The 27,257-nt window shown below is 50.2% G+C and overlaps 2 protein-coding genes and 1 pseudogene across 2 annotated transcripts; all 3 read right to left on the bottom strand.

Annotated features, from left to right (window-relative positions):
* Positions 1–2,052: 2,052 nt before the first annotated feature.
* Positions 2,053–3,101, bottom strand: LOC135892563 (probable G-protein coupled receptor 33; annotated as a pseudogene).
* Positions 3,102–12,396: 9,295 nt separating this feature from the next.
* On the bottom strand, positions 12,397–18,047 carry LOC135892562 (probable G-protein coupled receptor 33). The gene is made up of 2 exons (XM_065420364.1): positions 17,994–18,047; positions 12,397–13,440 (listed from the first exon to the last, which is right to left on the bottom strand). Exon 2 carries the CDS (start codon positions 13,432–13,434, stop codon positions 12,397–12,399), a length of 1,038 nt encoding a protein of 345 aa, XP_065276436.1. The 5' UTR covers positions 13,435–13,440; positions 17,994–18,047.
* Positions 18,048–22,779: 4,732 nt separating this feature from the next.
* LOC135892745 (probable G-protein coupled receptor 33) lies at positions 22,780–25,152 on the bottom strand. The gene is made up of 2 exons (XM_065420542.1): positions 25,135–25,152; positions 22,780–23,835 (listed from the first exon to the last, which is right to left on the bottom strand). Exon 2 carries the CDS (start codon positions 23,812–23,814, stop codon positions 22,780–22,782), a length of 1,035 nt encoding a protein of 344 aa, XP_065276614.1. The 5' UTR covers positions 23,815–23,835; positions 25,135–25,152.
* Between the last annotated feature and the right edge of the window lie 2,105 nt (positions 25,153–27,257).

Raw genomic sequence — 27,257 nt, 5'->3', positions numbered from 1 at the left:
CGCGGGTTATCAAGAAGCCAAGAAAAAAAAGAAAGAAATCACACAGCCCCCTTTATTGCATTCCAATCTAGGCTTCCAATCAGCAAATAGGTCCAGTAAAGTGAGAAGTTACTTAAAACTCTATTCACTGTACAAAATGTTCTTCAGATCCCCAAAGGGCCAGCCACATTTCCAGATCTATACTGGTTTGGATTTTACCCAAAAAATTCCACATTGCCAGCAAATCCTTTAACATCTAAAACCAAAGGTTTTACTGTAAACAAGAAGAAAAGAAGAAGCAGAGAGTTCTTAAATGGTCGATTCAATCAGATACACACAGAGACTTCAAAGTCCATTTATCACTGGTGAGTTTGCTGGTTTGTAAAGTCCCTCTGGAACACACCCAAAGCTTGGATGGGTCATTCAGTCCTTTGTTCAGAGGTGCAGTTTGTAGAGAAGTTACTCCAGAGTCAAAAGCAGGACTGAAGACAAAATGGAGAAGATGTAGCTGCATTCTTATATCCTGTGTACATCCTCTGTCCCAAACACAAGTTCCCAGCATATGGGTATGGAAAAGCTCTTGGAGTCCCCTCTACAGAGGCATGTCCCTACAAGTCCTGCTGACTCAAAGGCGTAGCCCCTGGCTTCTCTCAATGGGTTTATTGTACAGCTGATTCCCCTGGATGGGCCATCAAACAGTCTAGGCAGTGCTAATGCCAATCTGTCTGGGGGTTTCACCCAGATACACAGCACACTATCAATATACCACACATACTTATAACTCACAATACATATATGACACATACATATAAACAAGCTTGCCATATTTAGCAAATCATATATTACCACTAATATCTTACGTGGCATATCTGGTATAATTCATGCAATTTCATAATATTAGTATCCATAATATTATGAATGGTCATCCACATTCCATACAGCGTCACAGTTACTAGCTTGCACGTTACCTCTTCACCACCCTGAATGTTCACGGGCAGGTGGTTTCTCTGGAGCTGCTCTTCGTTCTCCTGGCTTCTTTTCCTTACTGATCACTCTTAAACTAAGTCAGAGACTCTCCACACTAAATATCCCAGTGAACGGGTCACACAGTGTTTGTAAATTAAGTCAGAGCCACCCCAGAAAATGTACAGAATCTATATAGTTCAAGGAATGCCCGAGAATTATTATTTATTATTATCTTTTATTTCGGTAGCGCTGGGAACTCCAATCCTAGCCCAGGACCCCGCTGTACTAGCCACTATACAAAACACAGAGTAAAAACACAGTCCCTGTCCCAGAGAGCTCACAATCTAAGGGGATCCATGGACAGAGACCTGGGCTGGGACACAGCTTACATGGGTTTGTTCCCAGTTGTGCCACTTGACGGACTGAAGGTTCTACTGGGTGACCTTGGCAAAGTCACTTCCCCACTCTGTGCCTCAGTTTCCCCATTTGTAAAAACTGGAAGAATGCTGCTGACCTCCTTGCTAAAGTTCTTTGAGATCTACTCATGACTTGCACTAGAGAAGATCTAGATATCACTATAGTAATACACAGACCCTTCTATAATATACTACACCTAATGGATTTTAAACCATTTGGAAATCTAGAACCCCATTGAGACTTTTAGCAAACAATCTGAAACCTGTTGGATTCTATGTGGTTTGAAAGCACTCTAGAATACAGTGATGTCCTAAATCCAGTCGGGAATCTAGAACCCATAGACTTTGAGATTGAACACATTAAGAGGCTTACAATAAAGGAGGTTCCAGAGCCAGCTAGTGATGCAGAATCCAAGAGAGTCAATCAGGTGAGAACACATTGAGAGATCTAAAACAAACAAGATTCTGAGGGTGGCTACTGATCTGGTGCCATTGATGACGCATTGAGTTTGAAAAAATTGAGTGACCTAGAATGCATGGAATTCTAGAGAGAGGAGGGAATCTAGAATCCAGGGACATTGCAGGGTTTATGAACAGTTAGATGCTTGGAACCCATTAGGATTTAGAACCATCAGAAATCTAGGGACAAAGAGGATGCCAAGTTTTCAACTCTCCCTAAGTCTGACCACCTTCAGGCCATCTCTTGTTTTGTGTTCTCAGCTTCTGACCCATGTCTTCCACTAGACTCGGGGCCACTGATGCCAAGATCGTCAACAAAAGCTGCCTTGACTAGAGTGACAAGAGACGTCCTGAAGACCTGCCAGAACTTCTCCCCCATAAAAAGGTAGAGGATGGGGCTGAAGCAGGTGTTGAAGCTGCATGAGAAGGTGTAAATGACCAAGAGGGGGCCTCTCACTAATTCTGTCTCCTCCTTCTTGTAGAGCTTCAAGCCATAGTAGAGGTGGTAGGGCAGCCAGCCAAGGAAGAAGGAAACCACCGCAGTCACCATGACTTTGAAGGGCTTCCCTGCCCATGCCAGCTTCTTCTCTTTCATCTTCAGCCCAACGCAGACATAGCATCCCATGATGGTGCAGAAGGGCAGCAGGAAGCCCAGCAGGAACTCGACCATGAAGAAAGCCTGGTGGATCCGTCTGCCCAGTTCCTCTGTCTCAGATTTTTTCCAGTCTTCAGAGAGGATGTAATTACTGATGCAGATGATCCTGCCCCCTTCCACAACCTGGGTCTCCCAGAAAGACAGGTAGGGAGTGCTGAGACAGAAGGAGGCCAGCAATACGCCCAGAACCAGCTTCCCAGCCCGTGGCACGGTGCGGTGCTTCCGGGACCAAATGGGATGGTGAGTGAGGGTGTAGCGGTCCAGGCTGATGCGGGTGATAAGGAAGGCAGAGATGAACATGACAATGGAGATGAAGGAGTAGAGGAGCTTGCATATGGCTGTGCCAAAGACCCAGTGTAAATCCATGAGGAGGTAGATGATGAAGAAGGGGATCAGCAGGGTGAAGAGGAGGTAGCAGGAGACCAGGGAGAGGAACCAGACTGTGGTCACCGTCCTCCTCATCTTCAGCCCAGCACCCACAGGTACAACCCATTCCCCAGCACACCCACCAGGAAGGTGGGGAAGAGCAACACTGCAGAGGCCAGGTGAGCGGTGTTCACTGCTGCTGGGGGCTGACTGGAATTCACCCCAGTGGTTGGTGGGAGAGTCGTGTTCCCGTGGACCATGATGCCCTGGGGAGAGACAGAAGAGGGGTTGGAAGGGATGACAGTGGAGGGGAAAGAGTAGAGTGGAGGAGGAGGAATGAAGCAATAACAGAGGGGGTTAGGAATGCACTATTGGACAGGACCAAGCTGGGCACCCTCTGGTCCTCCAGAATATTCAGGCTGGGTATTCTGAGTAACTGGGCTATAGCTGGTGGAACTCCCTGCTACAAGGTAGAGCTATGGGCAGCAGAGGAGGAAAAGGGGGGTAGCAGATGTGGGAGGAGTGGGGAAGGGGACAGTCTAGTAGGTCAAATACACAGCTGTAATCTGGGTGATGGGCTGGCTTGAGGGGGGGAATGGGACACAGGGCCTTTTCCCCTAGCAGACACCAGCTCCAATCTGTCTCCAGGGCAGGGACTGGCTGGCTCAGGGAGGTGGGGATCGGTGTTGTTGACTCCAATCATGCAGGCGTTGGTGATGGTGGAAGTCACTGCTACAAACTGGACAAAGCCATCCCACTCACAACCTGTCTTCTGTTCTGATCTGCCTGCCACAGGAATTGCTGCTACACCCTAACTTGTGAGAGTGGGCAGGGTCCTTCTCACCCTCAATCCACTGACCTACTTCTCTGCCCCACAGCCGTGTTGCCAGCCCTGAACAATGTGTTCTAACCTAATTGACTCCCTTGGGCTCTGCATCACTAGCTGAATCTGGAATCTCATTTATTGTAAACCTCTCAATGTGTTCAAACTCAAAGTCTATGGGTTCTAGATTCCCAACTGGATCTAGGACCTCTGGGTTCTTACCTCTGCCTGGGACTGCGCCCCCCATGGCCTTGTTAGATTGGAATTTTTTCTGTGCTGCACAATGGCCTAATGGTTAGAGAAGAGGGGTGGCAGCCAGGACTCCTGGGATCTATCCTCAGCTCTTGGACTGGGGTGCAGGGATGGTCTCGAAGTAATTTTCTTCTATAGTATAGAAGAATCCCTCTGCCCATCATCTCGACTCACATGGGCAGCGCAGGACCCAGCACAGAGAGAGACTTGGATGGTGTGTATTTGCTCAGGAAAGCGTCCGTGAGTCTGTCCCCAGAACCCCTGAGTCCTCCCCTGTTTGTTGTATTCACTCCCCTTTACTCTGTTTCTACATGCTGCACCCCCACATGCTCTCTGAGATCCACAAGCTGCAAACTATGAACGAAAATGATCATTGGACACTGTCTTAGCAGAGAAACCACCTAAGCAACAACCATTGCTTTGAAACTAGCCCCCACTCCCTCCCAGAGCCTAGCATAGAACCAGGAGTCCTGGCTCCCAGCCCCCCGCACTCTAATGCACTAGATGCTTGGCCAGCAGCTCATCTATTGAGGCATGGCCCCGTGAAGAGGAAGGGCCTGTATTTTGCACAAGTTCTTTCCTGACAGGGGCTGCACCATGACCCAGAGTTAACCCAGCCCTGTTAGCTCACAACAAACGCTGAGTCACAAATGATGCAACTCCCAGCTGAGGAGTGTGTGAGTGTGAGTGTGAGTGTGTGTGTGTGTGTGCGGGGGGGGGGGTCTAGTGGTTTGGAGCTTGGGGAAAGGGCTCATTGGGAGCCAAGACTCCTGGGTTCTGTCCTCAGCTCTGGGAAGGGGGGTGGGGTCTAGTGGTTAGAGCAGGTCAATAGCCATGAGGGCTCCTGTGATATCTACATGCTGTGGTTACATCCCTGCGTGAGACAACTCATGTGAAATGCTGCCACTTCCTGTTCTAGATAAAATCTCAGTCACACCCAGCCCTCCCCAGAGTGTTCATTACACAGGCTCCGAGCTCCCCGACAGGAACCCAGCGCTACTGGGAAAACAGCCCCCAACAGCATGGTACACGAGACCAAGATTGAATTCTGAGGAGAGTGGGGTCTTGTGGTTAGAATGGGGTGTGTGGGAAAGGGGCTGGGAGCCAGGATTCCTGGGTACTATCCCTGGTTAGGGGAGGGGAGTAGGTCTAGTGGTTAGAGCGGGGAACTGGGAGCCAGGACGCCTGGGTTCTGTCCCTGCCTCGGGAAGAGGAGTGGGCTCCCGTGGTCAAGGCGCGGCTGGAAGCCAGGACTCCTGGGTTCTATCCCAAGTTCTGTGTGGAGAGTGGGGTCTAGTGAGCTGGAGCGGGGAGAGTGGGGTAGGAGTCAGGACTCCGGGGTTCTATCCATGGCTATGGGATGGGATGGGATGGGGTCCAGTGAGATAGATCAGGGGGTATGGGTGTTGGGAGCCAGGACTCCTGGTTTTCCCTGTATCGGGCTGGGGGACTTGCCAGTTTGTGCAGGAAGGATAATGAAATGCAGGGATTGTCAATGCTAGGGCTCCACACTTCTGTCTTTCCCTCCCTCTTCTACAATCCCCTTTGTGTTCTTCCCGCACCGCCTTAGGGTATCATGGCCCCTCCACATTCCCAACCGGCCTGATCCCTCACGGCCCCTCCGCCTTCCCCGCTGGCCCGGCCCCTCATGGCCCCTCTGCCTTTCTGACCACCCTGACCCCTCACAGTCCCTCTGCTTTCCTAGCCAGCCCAGCCAATCACGGCTCCTCTGCCTTCCCGACCAGCCTGACCCGTCATGGCCCCTCCACTTTCCCAGCCAGCCCAGCCCGTCATAGCCCTGCCGCTTTCTCAGCCAGCCCCAGCTTTCACAGCACCTCTGCATTCCTGACCGGCCTGATCCCTCACGTCCCCTCCGCCTTCCCTGCTGGCCCATCCCCGTGCAGCCCCTCATGGCCCCTCCACCTTCCCGGCTGGCCCAGCCCCTCATGGCACCTCCACCTCCCCCGCCGTCCCGTCCCCTCATTGCCCCTCCACTTTCCCAGCTGGCCTGCCCCCTCATGGCCCCTCCGCCTTTCCAGCCAGCCCAGCAACTCACCCCTAGCTTTTCTCTAGTGCTTCTCCTCAGTAGATCTCAACGTATTTTACTAAGGAGGTCGGTAGCAGTCTCACGGTTATTACAAATGGGGAAACTGAGGCACAGAGTGTGGAAGTGACTTGGCCAAGGTCACCCAGACGGCCAGTGGCAGAGTCAGGAATAGTACCAAGGTCTCCTGAGACCCAGTCCTGGTCTCTATTTACCCTGCCTCCCTAGACAGTGAGCTTTCTTTTGCAGGGACTCACTTTCAGCTCTGTGTTTGTACAGTGCCTTGCATTCCCGGGTGTTAACTTGAATTACATAGATTCAAGGTTTGTGTGGCGGCTCTGAGAAACTTTACAACCACCGTGTGACTCGCTCACTGGGATATTTAGTTTGTGGAGGCTCTGGCTTAGTTTAAGAGCAGCTGATAAGGAAAACAAGCCGGCAGAATAAAGAGCGGCTTCAGAGGAACCATCTGCAGCCCATTCAATCAAGGTGGACGTCGCCCATTCCCAACAGTTGATAAGAAGGTGTGAGTATCAACAGAGGGAAAATTACTTTTTGCAGTGACTATCTACTCCCAGGCTTTATTCAGGCCGAATTTTATGGTGTCCAGTTTGCAAATTAATTCAAGTTCTGCAGTTTCTCAGTGAAGTCTGTTTTTGTTGTTGAAGAATTGCCACTTTTAAGTCTGTTATTGAGTGTACTGGAATATTGAAGTGCTCTCCTACTGGTTTTTGAATGTTACAATTCTTGATGTCTGATTTATTCTTTTGCTCAGAGACTGTCCGGTTTGGCCAATGTATATGGCAGAGGTGCATTGCTGGCACATGGTGGCCTTACAAAAAGTAATTTTCCCTCTGTTGATATTCACCCCTTCTTGTCAGGTGTTGAGAATAGGCCACTTCCACCTCATTGAATTGGTCTCGTTAGCACTGACCCCCCCACTTGGTAAGGCAACTCCCATCTTTTCATGGGCAGTAATATATATTCTGCTTATTGTATTTTTCACTCCATGCATCTGATGAAGTGGGTTTTAGCCCACAAAAGCTTATACCCAAATAAATTTGTTAGTCTCTAAGGTGCCACAAGGGCTTGTTGTTTTTCCTGATACAGACTAACACGGCTGCTACTCTGAAATCTGTCAAACTACTAGGTCAGGTGGTCTTGTCACCTGATACTGAACATTACCTGGGATTTCTTGTAACATTTCACTGGAAGGGAAGGGGGGTCAAGTTGGGGAAACAAAGGATTCCCGCCTTCTGTAAATCTTATATAAGGGTGGGGAGGAAGTCAAATGTGACTCCTCCTCTCCATGGCCTGTCTGCTCAAGAAGGGTGATCAGCTGGGAAACATACCAAAAACTAGAAGCACAAAAAATTGCCAACATTTTTGGGAAACTAAGCCTGAAAGTCAATAGGGCAATGGAGTGAACAGGCCAGATCCTCAGCTGCTGTAAATCAGTGTATGTCTGTTGACTTCTCTTCAGAACTCTTGAGTAATTCTACTGCCTCTGGGAGGGGAGAGGGGTCTGGTAGTTTAGAGCAGGGGGGCTGGGAGCCAGGACTCCTGGGGGCTATCCCTGGCTCTGGCTGGGAAGTGGGGTCCAGTGGTTAGGGTAGATGGGGAACAAATCAAGGATTCCTGCATTCTCTACATTTTGCTGGTGCATGAAATTGTGAACTGAATCCCGTGAAAGGCTGCCTCCTCCTATTCTAGTTAAAAAACCCCGGTAATGCCCAGCCCCACTGGGACGCCTCACAAACGGCATGTTGGATGTGCAAAAATGGATGAGGACAACACCAGACTCCTCATCTCTGGGTGCAGAGACTAAGAATGGTGCCTGTGGTGGGCACCCCCATCAGCACACAGCTCAGCGCTTGTGTTTTTCACTGCAGATTTCTTACGCAACCTACAGCCTGAAGAGGTGTGAACTGCCTGTGAGCCAAACTACAAACACTTTAGCAGAGGGGCAACTTTTGCAATATTTCTGTACCAGTCCCGGCCCTCATTCAATAGCCGAGTTCAGGAGCTGCCCATGCTCTGCATTTCATGAAGGTCCGAGCCTTTGGTTTTTCCCTGGCTCTGCACCAAGAATATCCTGACAATCTGAAAATGAGCAATTGGCTCAAATTTGGGGGAGAAGGGCTGAATCCCGGGAGCCCCTTGACCCAACGCTCCCAAATTTGCCACAGAAACCCCACCCCAGCCTCCGTTGCAGAGTGCCCTATAGACAAAGGTGTCAGTGCAAATTGGATATTGTGAGCAGCTCACATTCAGGGGGCTGCATTCACGAACTCCCCAACCAAACAGTAACCCATTTCCCCAACAGACTCCAGCACACCACATGAGATCTTTCCCCATTAGGAGGCGCTGGCTCTGATCTGGCTTCAGGCCCTGGGACTAGCTGGAACAGGGAGGTGGGAATCAATGGTTTTGACTCCTAATATGCAGGAGCTGGGGCCAGTGGAACTCTCTGCTACAAGGTGGAAAAAAAACATCACTCTCTTACCCCATCTCTTGTACTCATCTGCCTATCACAGGAACTGCTGCAACACGCTGACTCGAGAGCGTGCAGGGTCCTTCTCACTCTCATTGTAACACAGGAAGGCCTCAATGCTCCTCTCCCCCTCAGCCATGCTGCAGCTCTGAACCAGGGATCTCTGGGCTAGTGTCTCTGTCAGGGACTGCCTCCCGCACGGCCTTGTTAGCATGGTGTCCTCTCTGCCCTGCAGACTGGCCTTATGGTTACGGCAGGGGAGACTGTAAGACAGGACTCCTGGGTTCTATTCCTGGCTCTGGCAGGTGAGACAAGTCTAGTGGGTCAGAGCTGCAGTGGCTGGGAGGCAGGACTCCTGGGCTGTGGGAGGGACAGGGGGGTCCTGTGTCTTAGAGCTTTGTAAATGGGGAACACCTCATCTGATTAACCTGAAACAAAAGAGGAAAATTCACCCATGTCACAGACCCCACCTACTACCTCTGTCCATTGAGTCCCCATGTTAACCCCATTAATACCCAGTGGCAGGGAGTCCCACTGGTTTGCCTTCATACTAGCAAATGTCTGTGGCATCTAGGTAGGATTTACAAAGAAATTCCCCTTCAGACCCAACGAGGGGCCTCTGCCCATTTTCTCGACTCACCTGGGCAGCACAGGACCCAGCGCAGAGAGAGACTCGGATGGTGTGTGTTTGCCCAGCAAAGTGTCCGTGAGTCTGTGTTGTCCTGTATGTTGAGGTCACTCCCCTTAACTCTGTGTCTTCTACACGCTCCGCCTCCACCTGATCTCTGAGATGGAGAAGCTGCAAACCATAAATGGAAATGATCATTCGGACACTGTCTTAGCAAAGAAACCACCTAAGAAACAGCCATTGCTTTAAAACTAGCCCCCACTCCCCTGCCAGAGCCAGGGATAGAGCCCAGGAGCTCTGGTTCCCAGCCCTCCAGGTTTTCTAACCCACTAGATCCCACTCCCCTCCCGCATTTGGGGCTACAACCCAGATGTCCTGAGTCACCCCTCCCCTCCTCTAACCACTAATGCTGAGGCCTCGGCAGGGAGAAAGAGCCCTTCAGTCCCGGGGCTGCAGTGAGGGTCAAGGTGCTGGGGCTTCCCCCACCCGACCCGAAACTTCTGCTGGGGAGTTGTGTCAGGGTGCGAGGGTTTTCCCCATCTTTCCCTCACAGTGGTTCTGGCAGGGCTCTGGGATTTCACCTGGGGTGGGTGTCCATTTTTCCGGGGGCCCTCAATTGGCAAAAGCCTGTAAACACGGGCCCCTTTGGTCCACTGGATAATCCACAACTGCCCACCCAAGCTCCTTAGACCGGTCGGGCACAGACAGCCAGGGATGCACAGAAATGTGGGGTCAAGTGGTACCCCCTGGGCAAATATTAACACCACATGCCATCCATTGGAGGGAGTCGCATGTCCAAAGGGACTAGAGTTTCAACGGGGCTCTCAAAGAGGCACGTTCCCCAGAGATGTGTCCACAGCAGCTGCCATGAGTGTGTCCAGGCTGATGCCCCGGGGTTGGACGTGAGTGTGCAGAGAGGAAAAGGCTGTTGGATTCAGGGGGCCGCTTGCAATCAGGTGCTGCAGATGCTGAGCTCAAAACTGCCCTAGAACTGTTAGAAATGCCATTGAATCCTGCGTTAAAAATTGTTGGTGATGGAGAAACCATGGTGGGTCTTTTTTAGTCTTTTGGATCTGCCGGCCCCCAGCCTTGCCCAAGGTTCTGTAACTTGGCTGGAGCTGGTAGGTGAGATCTTCACAGTTACTGTGACCTGTGACCAGAGGTGCAGAGGGCAGCCCACACTGAAAATGCCAAGGTCAGGGCAGGCTGCATTAAGGAGAGCAGTTTATCCCAAAACTCGTAGTTAACACAGTAGTTAGATTCACCAACCAGTCACAAACTGGGCTCCTGATCCCCCACACTGGTTGTCAGAATCCAAGAAAAAAGAAAGAAATCACACAGCCCCCTTTATTGCATTCCAATCTAGGCTCCCAATCAGCAAAGAGGTCCAGTAAAGTTCACTATACAAAATGTTCTTCTGATCCCCAAAGGGCCAGCCACATTTCCAGATCTATACTGGTTTGTATTTTACCCAAAATACAAAGCTGCCAGGCAATCCTTTAGCATCTAAAACCAAAGGTTTTACTGTAAACGAAAAGAAAAGAAGAAGCAGAGAGTTGTTAAATGATCTAAGCAATCAGATACACGCAGAGACTTCAAAATCCATATACCAGGTCCTCAGTAGCATTGGTGAGTTTGCTTGTTTGTAAAGTTCCTCTGGAATACACCCAAAGCTTGGATGGGTCATTCAGTCCTTTTTCCAGAGCTGCAGTTTGTAGAAAAGTGACTCCAGATGTCGGAAGCAGGATTGAAGACAAAATGGAGAAGATGCAGCTGCATTCTTATATCCTGGGTACATCCTCTGTCCCAAACACAAGTTCCCAGGAGGTGGGTATGGAGAAGCTCTTGGAGTCCCCTGTCCACAGGCATGTCCCTACAAGTCCTGCTGACTCAGAGGTGTAGCCTCTGGCTTCTTTCAATGGGTTTACTGTACAGCTGATTACCCTTGATGGGCCATCGAACAGACTATGCAGTGCTAATGCCAATCTCTCTTGGGGGTGTCATCCAGATACACAGCACAAATTGGAGATATCAATATACCACACATATTTATAACTCACAATGCAAAGATGATGCATACATATAAACAAGCTTACCATATTTAGGAAATCATACTTTTTTCATTGATACCTTACATGGCATATGTGGTATGATTCATGCAATTTTGTAATGTTGGTATCCATAATATTATGAATGATCACCCACATTCCATACAGTGCCACAATTACTAGCTTGGACGTTACCTCTTTACCACCCTGAATGATCATGTGCAGGTGGTTTCTCTGGAGCCGCTCTTCATTCTGCCGGCTTGCTTTCCTTACTGCCTGCTCTTAAGCTAAGCCAGAGCTTGCTCACATGAAATATCCCAGTGAGTGTGTCATCACATAGTGTTTTTAAATTATGTCTGAGATGCCCCACAATATTTACAGAATCTATGTAGTTCAAGGAATGCATGGGAATGACTATTTATTATTTTATTTCTTAGTGCTGGGAGCCCCAATCCTGGCCCAGGACCCCACTGTGCTAGACTCTGTAAAAACAGAGAGCTCACAATATAAGGAGATACATAGATAGAGACCTGGGCTGGGACACAGTAGACGGGTTTCTTCCCGGTTGTGCCAGTGGACGGACTGAAGGTTCTACTGGGTGACCTTGGCCAAGACACTTCCCCAGTCTGAGTCTCAGCTTCCCCATTTGTAAAAACTGGAAGACTGCTAATGATCTCCATGCTAAAGTTCCTTGAGATCTACTGATTAGAAGTACTGGAGAAGAACTAAATATCCCTATTGTAATATACAGACTCTTCTATAATATACTACACTTCATTGATTTTAAACCATTTGGAAATCTAGAACCCCAATGAGACTTTTAGCAAACAATCTGGAACCTGTTGGGTTCTATGTGTTTTGAAAACACTCTAGAATCCAGTGATGTCCTAGATGCAATCGGGAATCTAGAACCAAGAAACTCTGAGTTTGAACACATTGAGAGGCTTACAAGAAATGAGATTCCAGATCCAGTGAGTGATGCATAATCCAAGAGGGTCAATTAGGTGAGAAGACATTGAGAGATATAAAACAAACAAGATCCTGGAGCTGGCTACTGATCTAGTGCCATTGATGACACATTGAGTTTGAAAACATTGAATGACCTAGAACACATGGAATTCTGGAGAGAGCAGGGAATCTAGAATCCAGGGACACTGCAAGGTGTTTGAACAGTTAGATACCTGGAACCCATTAGGATTTAGAACCATCAGGATCTAGAAACAAATGGGATACCAAGTTTTCAACTCTCTCTAAGTTGGGGCATCTTCAGGCCATCTCCTGTTTTGTGTTCTCTTGTCTTCCACTATACTCAGGGGCACTGCTTCCGAGATCATCGACAAAAGCCGCTTTGACCAGAGTGAGAAGAGACGTCCTGAAGACCTGCCAGAACTTCTCCCCCACAAACAGGTAGAGGATGGGGGTGAAGCAGGCATTGAAACAGGATGTGAAGATATAAATGACAAAGAGGGCACCCATCACCGACTCTGGCACCTCCTTCTTGTAGAGCTTCAAGCCGTGGTAGAGGTGGTAGGGCAGCCAGCCAAGGAAGAAGGAAACCACCGCGGTCACCATGACTTTGAAGGGCTTCCCCACCCACGCCAGCTTCTTCTCCTTCATCTTCAGCCCAATGCAGACATAGCATCCCGCAATGGTGCAGAAGGGCAGCAGGAAGCCCAGCAGGAACCGGACCATGAAGATGGTCAGGTGGACCCGTCTGCCCAGGTCCTCCATCTCGGCTCCATTCCAGTCTCTGGAGAGGGTGTAATTATTGATGCAGATGATCCTGTCTCCATCCACAACCTGGGTCTCCCGGAAAGCCAGGTAGGGAGTGCTGAGACAGAAGGAGGCCAGCCACACACCCACAACCAGCTTCCCAGCACGGGGCACAGTACGGTGATTCCGGGACCAGATGGGATGATGAGTGAGGATGTAGCGGTCCAAGCTGATGAGGGTGAGAAGGAAGACGGAGGTGAACATGCCCACAGAGATGCAGGTGTTGAGAAGCTTGCACATGGCCATGCCGAAGACCCAGTGTAAACCCATGAGGAGGGATACAATGAAGAAGGGGATCAGCAGGGTGAGGAGGAGGTAAGAGGAGACCAGGGAGAGGAACCAGAGCGTGGTCACCGTCCTTCTCATCTTCAGTCCCAGCACCCACAGGTACAACCCGTTCCCCACCACACCCACCAGGAATGTGGGGAAGAGCAACACTGCAGAGACCAGGAGAGCGGCGCTCACAGATGGTGGGGTCTGGCTGGAATTCGTCCCAGTGGTTGGTGGGAGAGTCGTGTTGCCTTGGTCCATGGTGCCCTGGGGAGAGACAGAAGAGGGGTTGGAAGGGACAACAGTGGATGGGAAAGGGGAGAGTGGGAGAGCAGGAATGTAGAAATAACAGAGGGAGTTAGGAACACACTAGGACACAGGGCCGGCTCCAGGCACCAGCTGAGCAAGCTGGTGCTTGGGGCGGTAGATTGTTCGAGGCGGCATTCTGCCCAATCCTAGGGCGGCACGGCCGATTTTTTTTTATTCCGCTCCAGCCGCCCTGTAGGGGGCGGCGGTGCGGAGAACCAGAGCGCCCTGCAGGGCAGTCCTCTTCCTTCCCTCCCCGCCGACCGGAGCGGAGCCCTCGTGGCAGGCGGCAGGAGGCGGCGCAGCGGGAGGGGCCGCGTGGCAGCGCCCCTGCTGTAGCCCCGGCCGCCCCCTTCTCTCTCTCTCCCGCCCACTCCCTCCCCCTTCCCCCCCCAGCCAGTCCCCCTGCACCCGCTCTCCAGCCACCCCGTTTTTTGCTTTGCCGTTCTGGCCGCCCCGTTTTTTTTTTTTTGCTTGGGGCGGCCAAAAAGCCAGAGCCGGCCCTGCTAGGACAGGACCTAGCTGGGCACCCTCTGGTCCTCCAGAATATCCAGGCTGGATATTCTCAGCAACTCGGCTATTGCCGGTGGAACTCACTGCTACAAGGTAGAACTATAGGCAGCAGAGGAGGAAAAGAGTGATAGCAGACTTGGGAGGAGTGGGGAACGGGGACAGTCTGGTAGATGAAACACACAGCTATGCTGAGAGTACCATGTCACTGTGGTCTTGATGACGGGCTGGCTCAGAGGGGTGGGGAATGGGAGATGGGGCCTTTCCTCCCTAGGAGACGCCAGCTCCAATCAGTCTCCAGGGCAGGGACTGGCTGGCTCAGGGAGGTTGGAATTGCTGCTGTTGACTCCTAGCATGCAGGAGCTGGTGATGATGGAAGTCACTGCAAAAAAGCTGGAAAAAACTGCCCCACCCCCAGCCTGTCTTCTGTGCTCATCTGCCTGTCACAGGAATTCCTGCCACACCCTGACTTCTGAGAATGGGCAGGGTCCTTCTCACCCTCAATGTAACACAGGAAGCCTCTATCCACTGACCTACTTCTCTGCTCCACAGCCATGCTGCCAGCCCTGCACAATGTGTTCTAACTTAATTGACTCCCTTGGATTCTGCATCACTAGCTGGATCTGGAATCTCATTTATTGTAAACCACTCAATGTGTTCAAACTCAAAGTATATGGGTTCTAGATTCCCAATTGGATCTAGGACCTCTGGGTTCTTACCTCTGCCTGGGACTGCACCCTCCATGGCCTTGTTAGCTTGGAGCTCTTTCTGTTCTTCAGAATAGCTTAATGATTAGAGAAATGGGGTGGGAGTTGGGACTCCTGGGTTCTATTCTCGGCTCTGGGAGTGAGGTGCAGGGATGGGGGTCAGAAGTTCTGGCCTGTGGGAGGGACATGGGGTCTGTTGTCTAGAGCTTTGCAAGTGGGAAACACCTCATCTGATTAAATGTGAAAAAGAGAGAAAAAATCGCCCATGTCAGAGATCTCACCTCCTACTTCTGTCTATTGAATGCTCCAAGTTAACCCCAGTGCTACCCAGTGGCAGGGAGTTTCTTGGGCTAACCCTACTGATACCCAGTGGCAGGGAGTCCTACTGGTTTGCCTTGAAAATGGCAAATTTCTGTGGCTTCTAGGTGGCCTTAGAATGGAAATTCCCTTTCAGAGACAACGAGGGGTCTCTGCCCATCATCTCGACTCACTTGGGCAGAGCAGAGAAAGACTTGGATAGCATGTGTTTGCCAAGCAAACATCTGTGAGTCTGTCCCCAGCACGCCTGAGCCCTCCCCTGTGTGTTTACTCCCCTTTACTCTGTCTTCTACATGCTCCACCCCCACCTGCTCTCTGAGATCCACAAGCTGCAAACCATGAACAGAAATGCTCATCGGACACTGTCTAAGCAGTGAAATCATCTAAGCAGCAAGCATTTCTTTAAAACTAGCCCCCACTCACTCCCAGAGTCCTGGCTCCCAGCCCCCCTGCTCTAATGCACTAGATGCTTGGCCAGCAGCTCATCTATTGAGCCGTGCCCCCCATGAAGAGGAAGGGCCTGTAGTTTGCACAAGTTCTTTCCTGACAGGGGCTGCACCCAGAGATAAACGAGCCCCATTAGCTCACAACAAAGGCTGAGTCACAAATAATGCAACTCCCAGCCAAGGAGTGGGGGCTCTTGTGGGTTAGAGCAGGGGGAGGGGGCACTGGGAGCCAGGGCTCCTGGGTTCTGTCCTCAGCTCTGGGAAGGGGGTGGTGTCTAGTGGTTAGAGCAGGTCAATAGCCGTTAGGGGTCCTCTGTTATCTATATGTTGTGGGTACATCCCTGTGTGAGACAACTCATGTGAAATGCTGCCCCTTCCTTTTCTAGATAAAATCTCAGTCACACCCAGCCCTCTCCAGAGTGATGGTTACACAGACCCCATCCTCAGAGCTGGGACCTTGAGATCCCTGATGGGAACCCAACGCTACTGGGAAAACAGCCCCCAATGGCACGGTACACTAGACCAAGGTTGAAATCTGAGAGGAGTGGGATCTAGTGGTTAGAGCAGTTTACTGGGAGCCAGGACTCCTGGGTTCTAACCCCAGTTTTGTTTGGAGAGTGGGGTCTACTGAGTTGGAATGGGGAGAGTGGGGTGGGAGCCAGGACCCTGCGGTTCTATCCGTGGCACCGGGAGAGGATGGGGTCCAGTAAGATAGATCAGGGGGTATGGATGTTCGGAGCCAGGATTTTTGGTTCTTCCTGTATCAGGCTGGGGGAATTGCCAGATTGTGCAGGGAGGAGAATGAAATGCAGGGATTGTCAGTGTTAGAGTTCCACACTTCTGTCTCTCTCTCCCTCTTCTCCAAATCCCCTTTGTGTTCTTCCCACACCTCCTTAGGGTCTCACGGCCCCTTCACTTTCCCAATCATCCCTGCCCCTCTCGGCACCTCCGCCTCCCCGGCCAGCCCGACCACTCATGGCCACTCCACTTCCCAGCCAGCCCAGCCCCTCACGGCCCCTCCAGTCCCCAACTGGCCCGGCCCCTCACGGCCCCTCCACTGCCCAGCCAGCTCAGCCCATCACAGCCCCTTCGCCTTCCCAACCAGCCCAGCCCCTCACAGCCCCGCTGCCTTCCAGCCAGCCCGACTCCTCCACCTTCCTGGCCAGCCCAGCACCTCAAGGCCCCTCCACCTGCCCAACCAAGTTCTATAGCCAAGTTCAGGGGCTGTACGTGCTCACCCTCACTGTAACACAGGAAGGCCTCAATCCACCAACCTGCTCCTTTGCCCCTCAGCCATGCTGCAGCTCTGAACCAGGGACCTCTGGACTATTGTCTCTGTCTGGGACTGCCTCCCGCCTGGCCTTGTTAGCATGGTGTCCTCTCTGCCCTGCAGACTGACCTTATGGTTAAGGCAGGGGAGACTGTGAGACAGGACTCCTGGGTTCTATTCCTGGCTGTGGCAGGTGATACAGGTCTAGTGGGTCAGAGCTGTAGGGGCTGGGAAGCAGGACTCGTGAGAGGGATGGGGGACAGGGGGTTTCCTGTGGCTTAGAGCTTGGCAATGGGGAACACCTTATCGGATTAACATTAAACAACAGAGAAAAATTCACCCATGTCACAGACCCCACCTACTACCTCTGTCTATTGAGTCCCTGTTGTCGGAGACTGATACCTAATTACAACAAGCATTTATACCTTTCAATAATGAGGGACAGCTGCATTTTGTTATACATAAGCCATCTTGATATCTTATTTCTTAATTGTTTTGACTCTTGCCAACATACAATATTTCCTATACCTTATCTACACAAGGTCTTCTACACCTTATCTATACAAGGTCACAATAACTTCTCACACAGTACTTTCTCACCCGCCTCACACAATCCTCGCTTCTACAAATCTCGCGTTATCAGGGCTACAGTTAGCCTGACTCTTGCTAACAAACTGTCATGCATTGCAGTTCTTTTCTGACAGTTCTTTTTCTGCTTCCACACTGTGTTAACCCCATTAATACCCAGTGGCAGGAGTCTCACTGGTTTGCCTTCATACTAGCAAATGTCTGTGGCATCTAGGTAGGATTTACAAAGAAATTCCCCTTCAGACCCAATGAGGGCAGCTGCCCATTGTCTCGACTCACCTGGGCAGCGCAGGACCCAGCGCAGAGAGAGACTCGGATGGTGTGTGTTTGCCCAGCAAAGTGTCCGTGAGTTTGTGCTGCCCTGTGTGATGAGGTCACTCCCCTTAACTCTGGGTCTTCTACACGCTCCGCCTCCGCCTGATCTGTGAGATGGAGGAGCTGCAAACCATAAATGGAAATGATCATTCGGACACTGTCTTAGCAAAGAGACCACCTAAGAAACAGCCATTGCTTTAAAACTAGCCCCCACTCCCCTGCCAGAGCCAGGGATAGAGCCCAGGAGCTCTGGTTCCCAGCCCCCCATTTTCTCTAACCCACTAGACCCCACTCCCCTCTTGCATCTGGGGCTAGATACCAGATGTCCTGAGTCACCCCTCCCCTCCTCTAACCACTAACCCTGAGGCCTCGACAGGGAGCAAGAGCCCTCCAGTCCCAGGACTGCAGTGGGTGCCCGGGTGATTGGGCTTCCCCCAGCTGACCAGGAACTTCTGCTGGGGAGTGGTGTCGGGAGTGGTGTCAGGGTGCGAGGATTTTCCCCACCTTGCCCGCCCAGCGCTTCTGTCAGGACTCCAGGATTTCCGCTGGGGTGGGGGTGTCCATTTTTCTGGGGGCCCCCAATTGGCTGGAACCTTTACGCATGGGGCCCGTTGGTCCAGTGCATAATCCGCTACTGCCCAGCCAAGCTCCTTAGACCGGTCAGGCACGGAGGGACAGGGATGCACATGAATGTGGGGTCCAGCGTTACCCCCTGGGAAAATATCGACGCCACCTGCCGCCCATTGGAGGGAGTCGCATGTCCAAAGGGAATATAATTTCCACAGGATGTGACTGTGGTGTCTGGCATGAGTGTGGCCGGGCTGATGCCCCGGGGTTGGACGTGAATGTGCAGAAAGTAAAGGGCTGTTGGATTGAGGGGGCCGCTTGCAACCAGGTGCTGCAGACGCTGAGCTCAGAACTGCCCAAAGCCTGGGAGCCGGAGTCCTCCCACAGCAGGTCTGCTAAGGGCGCCCCTGCAGCCAGGCCTGCGGAGAAACCTCTTCCTGTCAGAACCGACGAGTCAAAGTGCTCTGAAAAACATGCACCCACTCGGCTTGGCTTGAAATTGGCCGTCTCTGAGCAAGGCCGGGGGCAGAGTGAGTGGGGCAGGTTCAGAGGCTTGTGAACTGGGGCCCTCAGTTAAAACCACATGAAAAGGAGCCGTTTTTAATTTTTTTACACCACTCTGAAAACCACATACAGACTCGCATTGACTTGGAACGTGGCACGAAGCCGCAGGTGCTATGCTGGAGTCTGTGGGAGCCAAAGGCAGTCGTCTGATTGGGGACTTCAGGAGATGCAGCCCCCTGATGATGAGCTGCTGTTAATATTCACACATTGCACTGATGCTCCCATGCGGGGGGCAACTCTCTTGAAAACCGGCAATAGAGGCGGGGGTGGGGTTTGTGATGCAAATTTGGGGTCATTTGGTCCAGAGGTTTCTGCAATACAGGCCTCCCACACACATACACACACACACATGCTGATTGAACATTTTCAGATGGTTATAATGTTCTCGCTGCAGAGTGAGGGGAAATAACAAAGAGGCTGAACTTTGGGAAATGTAGAGCCTGGATGGCCCCTGAGCTCAGCTATGCAACAGGACCGAGGGCCAGTGCAGCCATACTGCAAAAGTGAGTCCGTTCCTCACGCAGTTCACACCTCTGCGAGGTACGGCTTCCACCAGAAATTGAGGGTGAGTAACACCCACGCTGAGCTGACACGTGGGGGCTTAGAGACACAGCCACTGCTCTTTTGATCTAAACATGGAGATGTTTGTTTTCTCATCCCTCTTATCACCTTTGATCTGGTGTCTTCAGCCACAATGGGGCTGAATTGGGACCACAGATGGCATGTAAGTCCTGTGTCAATAACCAGTTCTTTTGGTCTCTGGTTGTTCTGAACCACCAAGGTGGCAGGGGGGACTCATTTGGAACAAGTTCAAATTATTATTATTATTAGTTAACGAAAAGGTGTGTTTGTGTGTGGGGGGGGGGGGAGGATTGTTTCAGTCCAAACAAAATGTTTTTTTTTTTCTGAGCTTGTTTTTTTACACATTTTAAATGAATTAAAAAACTGAAGAATTTCAAGAAAAGCTGTTTCAAATAAGAAAATCAAAATTTTTTATATTGAAATTGTCAGCTTTTTGGTGGTTGAGCAAAACAATTTAGCAAATTTGAAACTAATTCATTCAATGTTTTGGTGTCATTAAGTCTACTGTAATTGCTAAACACCATTTCCTCACAGAGCTGGGGTTTGAACCCAGGAGTCCTGGCTCCCTCCCCCACCACTAACCTGCAAGACTGCACTCATTTCCCAGTGGCAAGAGAAGAGCCCAAGAACTCTGAAGTGAAGTCAACAGCTCTACACTGATTTACACTGGTTGAGGATCTGGCCTGTTCGCTCCATGCCCTACTGCCTTACAGACTTAATATTCCAAAACAAGTGGTGATTATAATTTATGCTTCTACTTTTGGGGGGGTTCCCAGATGAACACCATTAAACAGGCCTGATTTTCCAGAAGAAGAAGCGGAACCCTTTGTGAACATCAGGCCTCTTGGAAAGTGGCTCAAGACAGTACATGATTCCATGTGCTTGGAACCCTTCAGGTACTAGACCATGTCAGATCTGATTGGGTTTCAAGACATAGTTATACCTAGAACTCAAGAGGTTTAACAACTAGCCAAATATCTTGAACTAATGTGGTACTATTGTGTGTGTGTGTGTGTATTTTACACACACACACACACACACACACACATTTAAAAACACAATAGTACCCCATGAGTTCTAGATATTTGAGTGATTTTTGAACTTCTTGGGTTCTTGCTCTGACAAAAAATTTTAAAATCCAAACTGGTCCTATGTGGTCTAGGGCGTCATATATGAGGTTGGAAACTAGGATGCACTAGACCACATAGGATCTCTTTGGGTTTTAAAAAATGGCAGACCTAGAACCCAAGAGGTTCAAGAACCATCCAAATATCTAGAATGCATAGGATCCAATTAGATTTTGAAACATAAAGTGGCTTGGAAAACATGTCTAAATCTAGCCTTTGTCAGATCAGATCGCATTCAAAACACTGACAGACCTGGGACCCAAGAGGTTAAGAACTGGACAGGATTCCTCAAATCCATGAGATCCTACTGAATTCTGAATCAGCGAGAGGCGGTATCTGTCAGGTTTGGCAGTCTTCTTTCGTCTGAACAGTAGCAGTGGGAAAAGATTTTAAAACAGAGGGGCTATGTGCATGTCTAACTTACCTACAGCCCTCCACCCATGGGCAGTGGACTACACAGGCCTGGCTTCCTCAGATACTCTAGTGGGTCCAGGTGATAACTGGTACAGCACCCCAACAACATCTGCCTGACCTCAGTATAGAATCAGAGATTCCAAGGCCAGAAGTATCATGGTGGTCCCCTAGTCTGACCTGCTGCAGAACATCTCTGAATTAGTGCCTAGTGGAACTAGAGCAGACCTGTTAGAAATACCATCCAGTCCTGCTTTAAAAATTGCAGTGATGGAGAATCGACCAGGGAGGATCTTTTTAACTCTTTATCATCTTTTGGATGTGCTGGACCCCAGCCTTGGCCAAGGTTTTGTAACTTAGCTGGAGCCAGCAGCTGAGGTGCAAAGGGCAGCACACACCGAGAAAGGCTAGGTCAGGGTGGGCTGCAAAAAGGAGAGCAACCTGTGAGAAGCTGTGCTCCAGATCCTCTACACTGGTCATCAAGAAGCCAAAAATAAAAAAGAAACCCCATAGCCCCCTTTATTGAAATCCCAATCAGCAAATAGGTCCAGTAAAGTGAGAAGTCACTTAAAATACTATTCACTACACAAAATGTTCTCATCACGAAAGGGCCAGCCACATTCCCAGATCAATACTGGTTTGGATCTTACCCAAAATACAACGATGCCACCCAATTCTCGATAGGCCATCCAACAAGCAGGATAGTGTCTGGGGGTGTCACCAAGATACACAGCACAGGTTTGAGATATCAATGTACCACATATATTTACAACTCATGATACAAAGAGGATGCGCACACACAAACAAGCTTATCACATTTATCAAATGATAACTTTTCCACTGATAGCTTACATCGCATATCTGGTATGTTCATTGCAATTTCATATCCATAATATAATGAATTATTACCCATATTCCATACAACATCACTATTATTAGTTTGGACGTTACCTCTTCACCACCCTGAAGTGTTCATGGGCAGGTGGTTTCTCTGGAGCAGCTCTTTATTCTACTAGCTTGTTTTCCTTACCAGACACTCTGACACTAAGCCAGAGCCTCCCCACACTAAATATCCCAGTGATTGGATCATACAGTGTTTGTAAATTATGTCAGAACTGTCACACAAACCTTACATAAACTACGTAGTTCAAAGAAAACCTGGATATTATTATGACCTCAGCTGGGATGTAGGAGACCTGCATTTGTTCCAGTTCTGCCACTAGCCTGCTGGGTGACCTTGGCCAAGTGACTTCCCCACTCCATGCCTCAGTTTCCCCATTTGTAAAAAATGGAAGACTGACCTCCTTGGTAAAGCTCTTTGAGATCTATTGATGACAATCACTAGAGAAGAGCTAGACATCACTATTATAATACACAGATTCCTCTATAATATACTATATCTAACTTATTTTAAACCATTTGGAAATCTAGAATCAAGATGAAAGTTTTAGCAAACAATCTGGAACCTGTTGAATTTTATGTGGTTTGAAAACACTCTAGAATCCAGTGATGTCCTAGATCTAGTCAGGGACCTAGACTCAATAGACTTAGAATTTGAACACACTGAAAAGCTTACAGTAAATGAGATTCCAGAGCCAGGTAGTGATGCAGAATCCAAGAGAGTCAATTAGGATAGAAAACATTGAGAGACCAAAAACCAACAAGATTCTGGAGCTGGCTATCATTCTGGTGCCACTGATGACCCATTGAGTTTCAAAAAAATTGAGAGACCTAGAATGTATGGGATTCTGGAGACAGCAGGGAATCTAGAATCCAGGGACACTGTGGGGTTTATAAACATTAAGATACCTGGAACTCACTAGGTTACAGAACCAGCAGGAATCTAGGAAGAAAAGGGATGCCAAGTTTTCAACTCTCCCTAAGTCTGGGCACTTTCAGACGATCTCTTCTTTTGTGTTCTCGACTTCCAACACTTGTCTTCCATGAAACATGGGCGCACTGATGTCAAGATCGTCAACAAAAGCTGCTTTGACCAGAGTGAGAAGAGACGTACTGAAGACCTGCCAGAACTTCTCCCCCACAAAGAGGTAAAGGATGGGGGAGAAGGAGGCATTGAAGCAGGATGTGAAGGTGTAGATGACCAAGAGGGCACCCGTCACTGACTCTGGCATCTCCTTTTTGTAGAGCTTCAAGCCGTGGTAGAGGTGGTAGGGCAGCCAGCCGAGGAAGAAGGAAACCATCGCGGCGACCATGACTTTGAATGGCTTCCCAGCCCACGCCAGCTTCTTCTCCTTCATCTTCAGCCCCACACGGATATAGCATCCCGTGATGGTGCAGAATGGCAGCAGGAAGCCCAGCAGGAACCGGAACACAAAGATGGCCAGGTGGACCCTTCTGCCCAGGTCCTGCGTCTTGGTTCCATTCCAGTCTCCAGAGATGTTGTAATTATTGATGCAGGCGATCCTGCCCCCGTCCACCACGTGGGTCTCCCGGAAAGCCAGGTAGGGAGTGCTGAGACCGAAGGAGGTCAGCCACACACCCACGACCAGCTTCCAAGCCCGGGGCATAGTGCGGTGATTCCGGGACCAAATGGGATGGTGAGTGAGGGTGTAGCGATCCAGACTGATGAATGTGAGAAGGAAGACAGAGGCGAACATGCCCATGGAACCGAAGGCATTGAGAAGCTTGCACGTGGCCATGCCAAAGACCCAGTGGAAATCCAGGAGGACGTAGACAGCGAAGAAGGGGATCAGCAGGGTGAAGAGCAGGTAGCAGGAGACCAGGTGGAGGAACCAGAGCGTGGTCACCGTCCTCCTCATCTTCAGTCCCAACACCCAGAGGTACAGCCCGTTCACCACCACACCCACCAGGAAGGTGATAAAAAGCAACACAGCACAGGCCAGGTGAGCGGTCTTCATTGTCACTGGTGTCTTGCTGGAATTTGCCACTGTGGTTGGCGAGAGTGCCATGATATCTTGTTCCACGGTACCCTGGGAAGAGACATTAGAAGAGTTGGAAGGGACGACAGTGGCAGCGAAAAGGGAGAGTGGAAGAGGAGAAGGGAGAAATACCAGAGTGGGTTAGGAAGATAACATTGGAGAGGACCTCGCTGGGCACCCTCTTGTCTTCCAGAATATCCAGGCTGGATATTCTGAGAAACTGGGCTATAGCCGGTGGAACCCACTGCTACAGGATAGAGCTGTGAGCAGTAGGGGAGGACAAGGGGAATAGCAGACATGGGAGAAGTTGGGAAGGGGACACTCTAATAGATCAAATATACAGCTATGCAGAGAATACCACGTAGCTGTGATATGGATGTCTGGCTGGCTCAGAGGGGCAGTGTCTGGGCCATGGGGCCTTTCCACTCTAGGGTGGCCAGCTCTAATCTGGCCCTGGGGCAGGGGCTCAGGCCTACTCAGTTAGGTGAGGATAGGGGCTGTTGACTCCTAACATGCAGGAACTGGTGCTGGTGGAACTCACTGCTAGAAGGAAGACAAAACCACCCCTCGCCCACCCCATCTCTTGTGCTCATCTGCCAGTCACAGGAATTGCTGCTACCGCTTGACTCATGAGAGCATTCTTCTCATCCGCATTGTAACTCAGGAAGCCACAATCCACCGAGCTGCTTCTCTGCCCACCCCCACCCTCCCCACCGCTGTGCTGTCAGCGCTGCACCAGGGACCTTTGGTATTTTGCCTCTGTCTGGGATTTTCCCCCTCACAGCCTTATTAGCTCTGTAGAAAGGCCTAATTATTAGAGAATGGTGGAGGGGCTGGGAGGCAGGACTCCTGGGCACTGGGAGGGACATGGGATCCTGTTTCTTAGACACTTCTAATGGGGAGCACCTCATCTGATTAACATGAAACAAGAGTGAAAATTCACCCACATTAGAGATCTCACCTACTACCTCTGTCTACTGAGTGCCCCACGTTAACCGCAGGGCTACCCAGTGGCAGGGAGTTTCACAGGCCAACACCACCGATACCCAGTGGCAGGGTGTTTCACAGGCTAAAATAACTGATACCCAGTGGCAGGGAGTTTCACAGGCCAACACCACCGATACCCCGTGACACGGAGTTTCACAGGCTAACATAACCGATACCCTGTGACACGGAGTGTCACAGGCTAACATAACCGATAGCCAGTGGCAGGGAGTTTCACAGGAGAAACCCACTGATACCCAGTGGCAGGGAGTCCAACTGGTATGCCTTTACAATAGCAAATTTCTGTGGTTTCTCGGTGGCCTTAGCAGGGAAATTCCCCTTCAGACCCAACAAGGTCAGACTCACCTGGGCAGCAAGTGGTGAAAACACATACCCAGCCCAGAGACTCGAATGATGTGTATTTGCCCAGCAAAGAGTCCGTTTGTCTGTCCCCGCCTCAGTACTGCCCTGTGTGTTGAGTTCACTCCCCTTAACTCTGTGTCCTCTACATGCTCCGCCCCCACTTGCTCTCTAAATAGAAAAGCTGCAAACCATAAACGGAAATGATCATTCGGACACTGTCTTAGCAGAGCAACCACCTAAGAAACAGCCATTGCTTTAAAACTAGCTCCCACACCCCTCCCAGAGCCAGGGCTAGAACCCAGTCATGGCCACTAGCCCCACCTTGCTAGGCACTGTATAAAGAGAGAGGGAAAAGACAGATCTTGCACGAGAGAGCTTACTGTCTAAGGAGTCAGGGTCGATAGAGACCTGAACCAGGTCTCAGGAGGCCTTGGTATTATTCCTGGCTCTGCCACTGGCAGACTGAGTGTCCTGGGCCAAGTCACTTCCTCACTCTGTGCCCCAGTTTCCCCATTTGTAAAATCCAGGAGACTGCTACTGACCTCCTTGGCAAAGTTCTTTGAAATCTACTGAGATAACTGGCTCTGTAGATATGGGGGAAGCAATGGACGTGATATATCTTGACTTTAGCAAAGCTTTTGATACGGTCTCCCACAGTATTCTTGCCAGCAAGTTAAAGAAGTATGGGCTGGATGAATGGACTATAAGGTGGATAGAAAGCTGGCTAGATCGTCGGGCTCAACGGGTAGTGATCAATGGCTCGATGTCTAGTTGGCAGCTGGTATCAAGCAGAGTGCCCCAGGGGTCAGTCCTGGGGCCGGTTTTGTTCAACATCTTTATTAATGATCTGTATGAGGGGATGGATTGTACCCTCAGCAAGTTCGCAAATGATACTAAGCTGGCAGGAGAGGTAGATACGCCGGAGGGTAGGGATAGGGTCCAGAGTGATCTAGATAAATTGAAGGACTGGGCCAAAAGAAATCTGATGAGTTTCAACAAGGACAAGTGCAGAGTCCTGCACTTAGGATTGAAGAATCCCATGCACCACTACGGGTTGGGGACTGACTGGCTAAGCAGCAGTTCTGCAGAAAAGGACCTGGGGATTACAGTGGACAAGAGGCTGGATATGAGTTGATGGTGTGCCCTTGTTGCCAAGAAGACCAATGGCATATTGGGCTGTATTAGTAGGAGCATTGCCAGCATATCAAGGGAAGTGATTATTCCCTTCTATTCGCCACTGGTGAGTATTGCGTACAGTTGTGGGGCCCCAACTACAGAAAAGATGTGGACACATTGGAGAGAGTCCAGCGGAGGGCAACAAAAATGATTAGGGGGCTGGGGCACATGACTTATGAGGAGAGGCTGAGGGAACTGGGCGTATTTAGTCTGCAGAAGAGAAGAGTGAGGGGGGATTTGATAGCAGCCTTCAACTACATGAAGGGGGGTTCCAAAGAGGATGGAGCTAGACTGTTCTCAGTGGTGGCAGATGACAGAACAAGGAGCAATGGTCTCAAGTTGCAGTGGGGGAGATCTAGGTTGGATATTAGGAAACACTATTTCACTAGGAGGGTGGTGAAGCACTGGAATGGGTTCCCTAGGGAGGTGGTGGATTTTCCTTCCTTAGAGGTTTTTAAGGCCCGGCTTGACAAAGCCCTGGCTGGGATAGTTTAGTTGGTGTTTGTCCTGCTTTGAGCAGGGGACTGAACTAGATAAATTCCTGAGGTCTCTTCCAACCCTAATATTCTATGATTCTATGAAAACCAAGAATCCGTATATTTTGTTAAAATGACAGATTCATACATTCCAAGGCTCAACCATCAGATATGAGCTGGATGGAGGAATCCCTGGCTCTCTGGCCTGGGCTGGGCAGGAGGTCAGATGGGATGATAGAAACAAGAATAGAACTCAGGAGTCCGGACTCGCAGCCTCACCTCCCCCCCCATCAAATCCGTGACCCAAGCAGGAAGGGCCAGGGGGCATGATTGACATGTGGCAAATCTGACACCAGTCAAATCCAATTTCAAGACCACCAACCTCTGGAACACCTTGCCACCGGATGCTGCCATGGCCAATTGCTCAGCCAAAGGAAAGGATGTTGGGTCAGATGACAGGGAATGCCTGGAATT

This window comes from Emys orbicularis, chromosome 20 (assembly GCF_028017835.1).
Source record: "Emys orbicularis isolate rEmyOrb1 chromosome 20, rEmyOrb1.hap1, whole genome shotgun sequence".
NCBI classification, from domain to species: domain Eukaryota; kingdom Metazoa; phylum Chordata; order Testudines; family Emydidae; genus Emys; species Emys orbicularis.
Note: the sequence above shows the minus strand (reverse complement) of the source record. Positions and strands in the feature narration are given on the sequence as shown.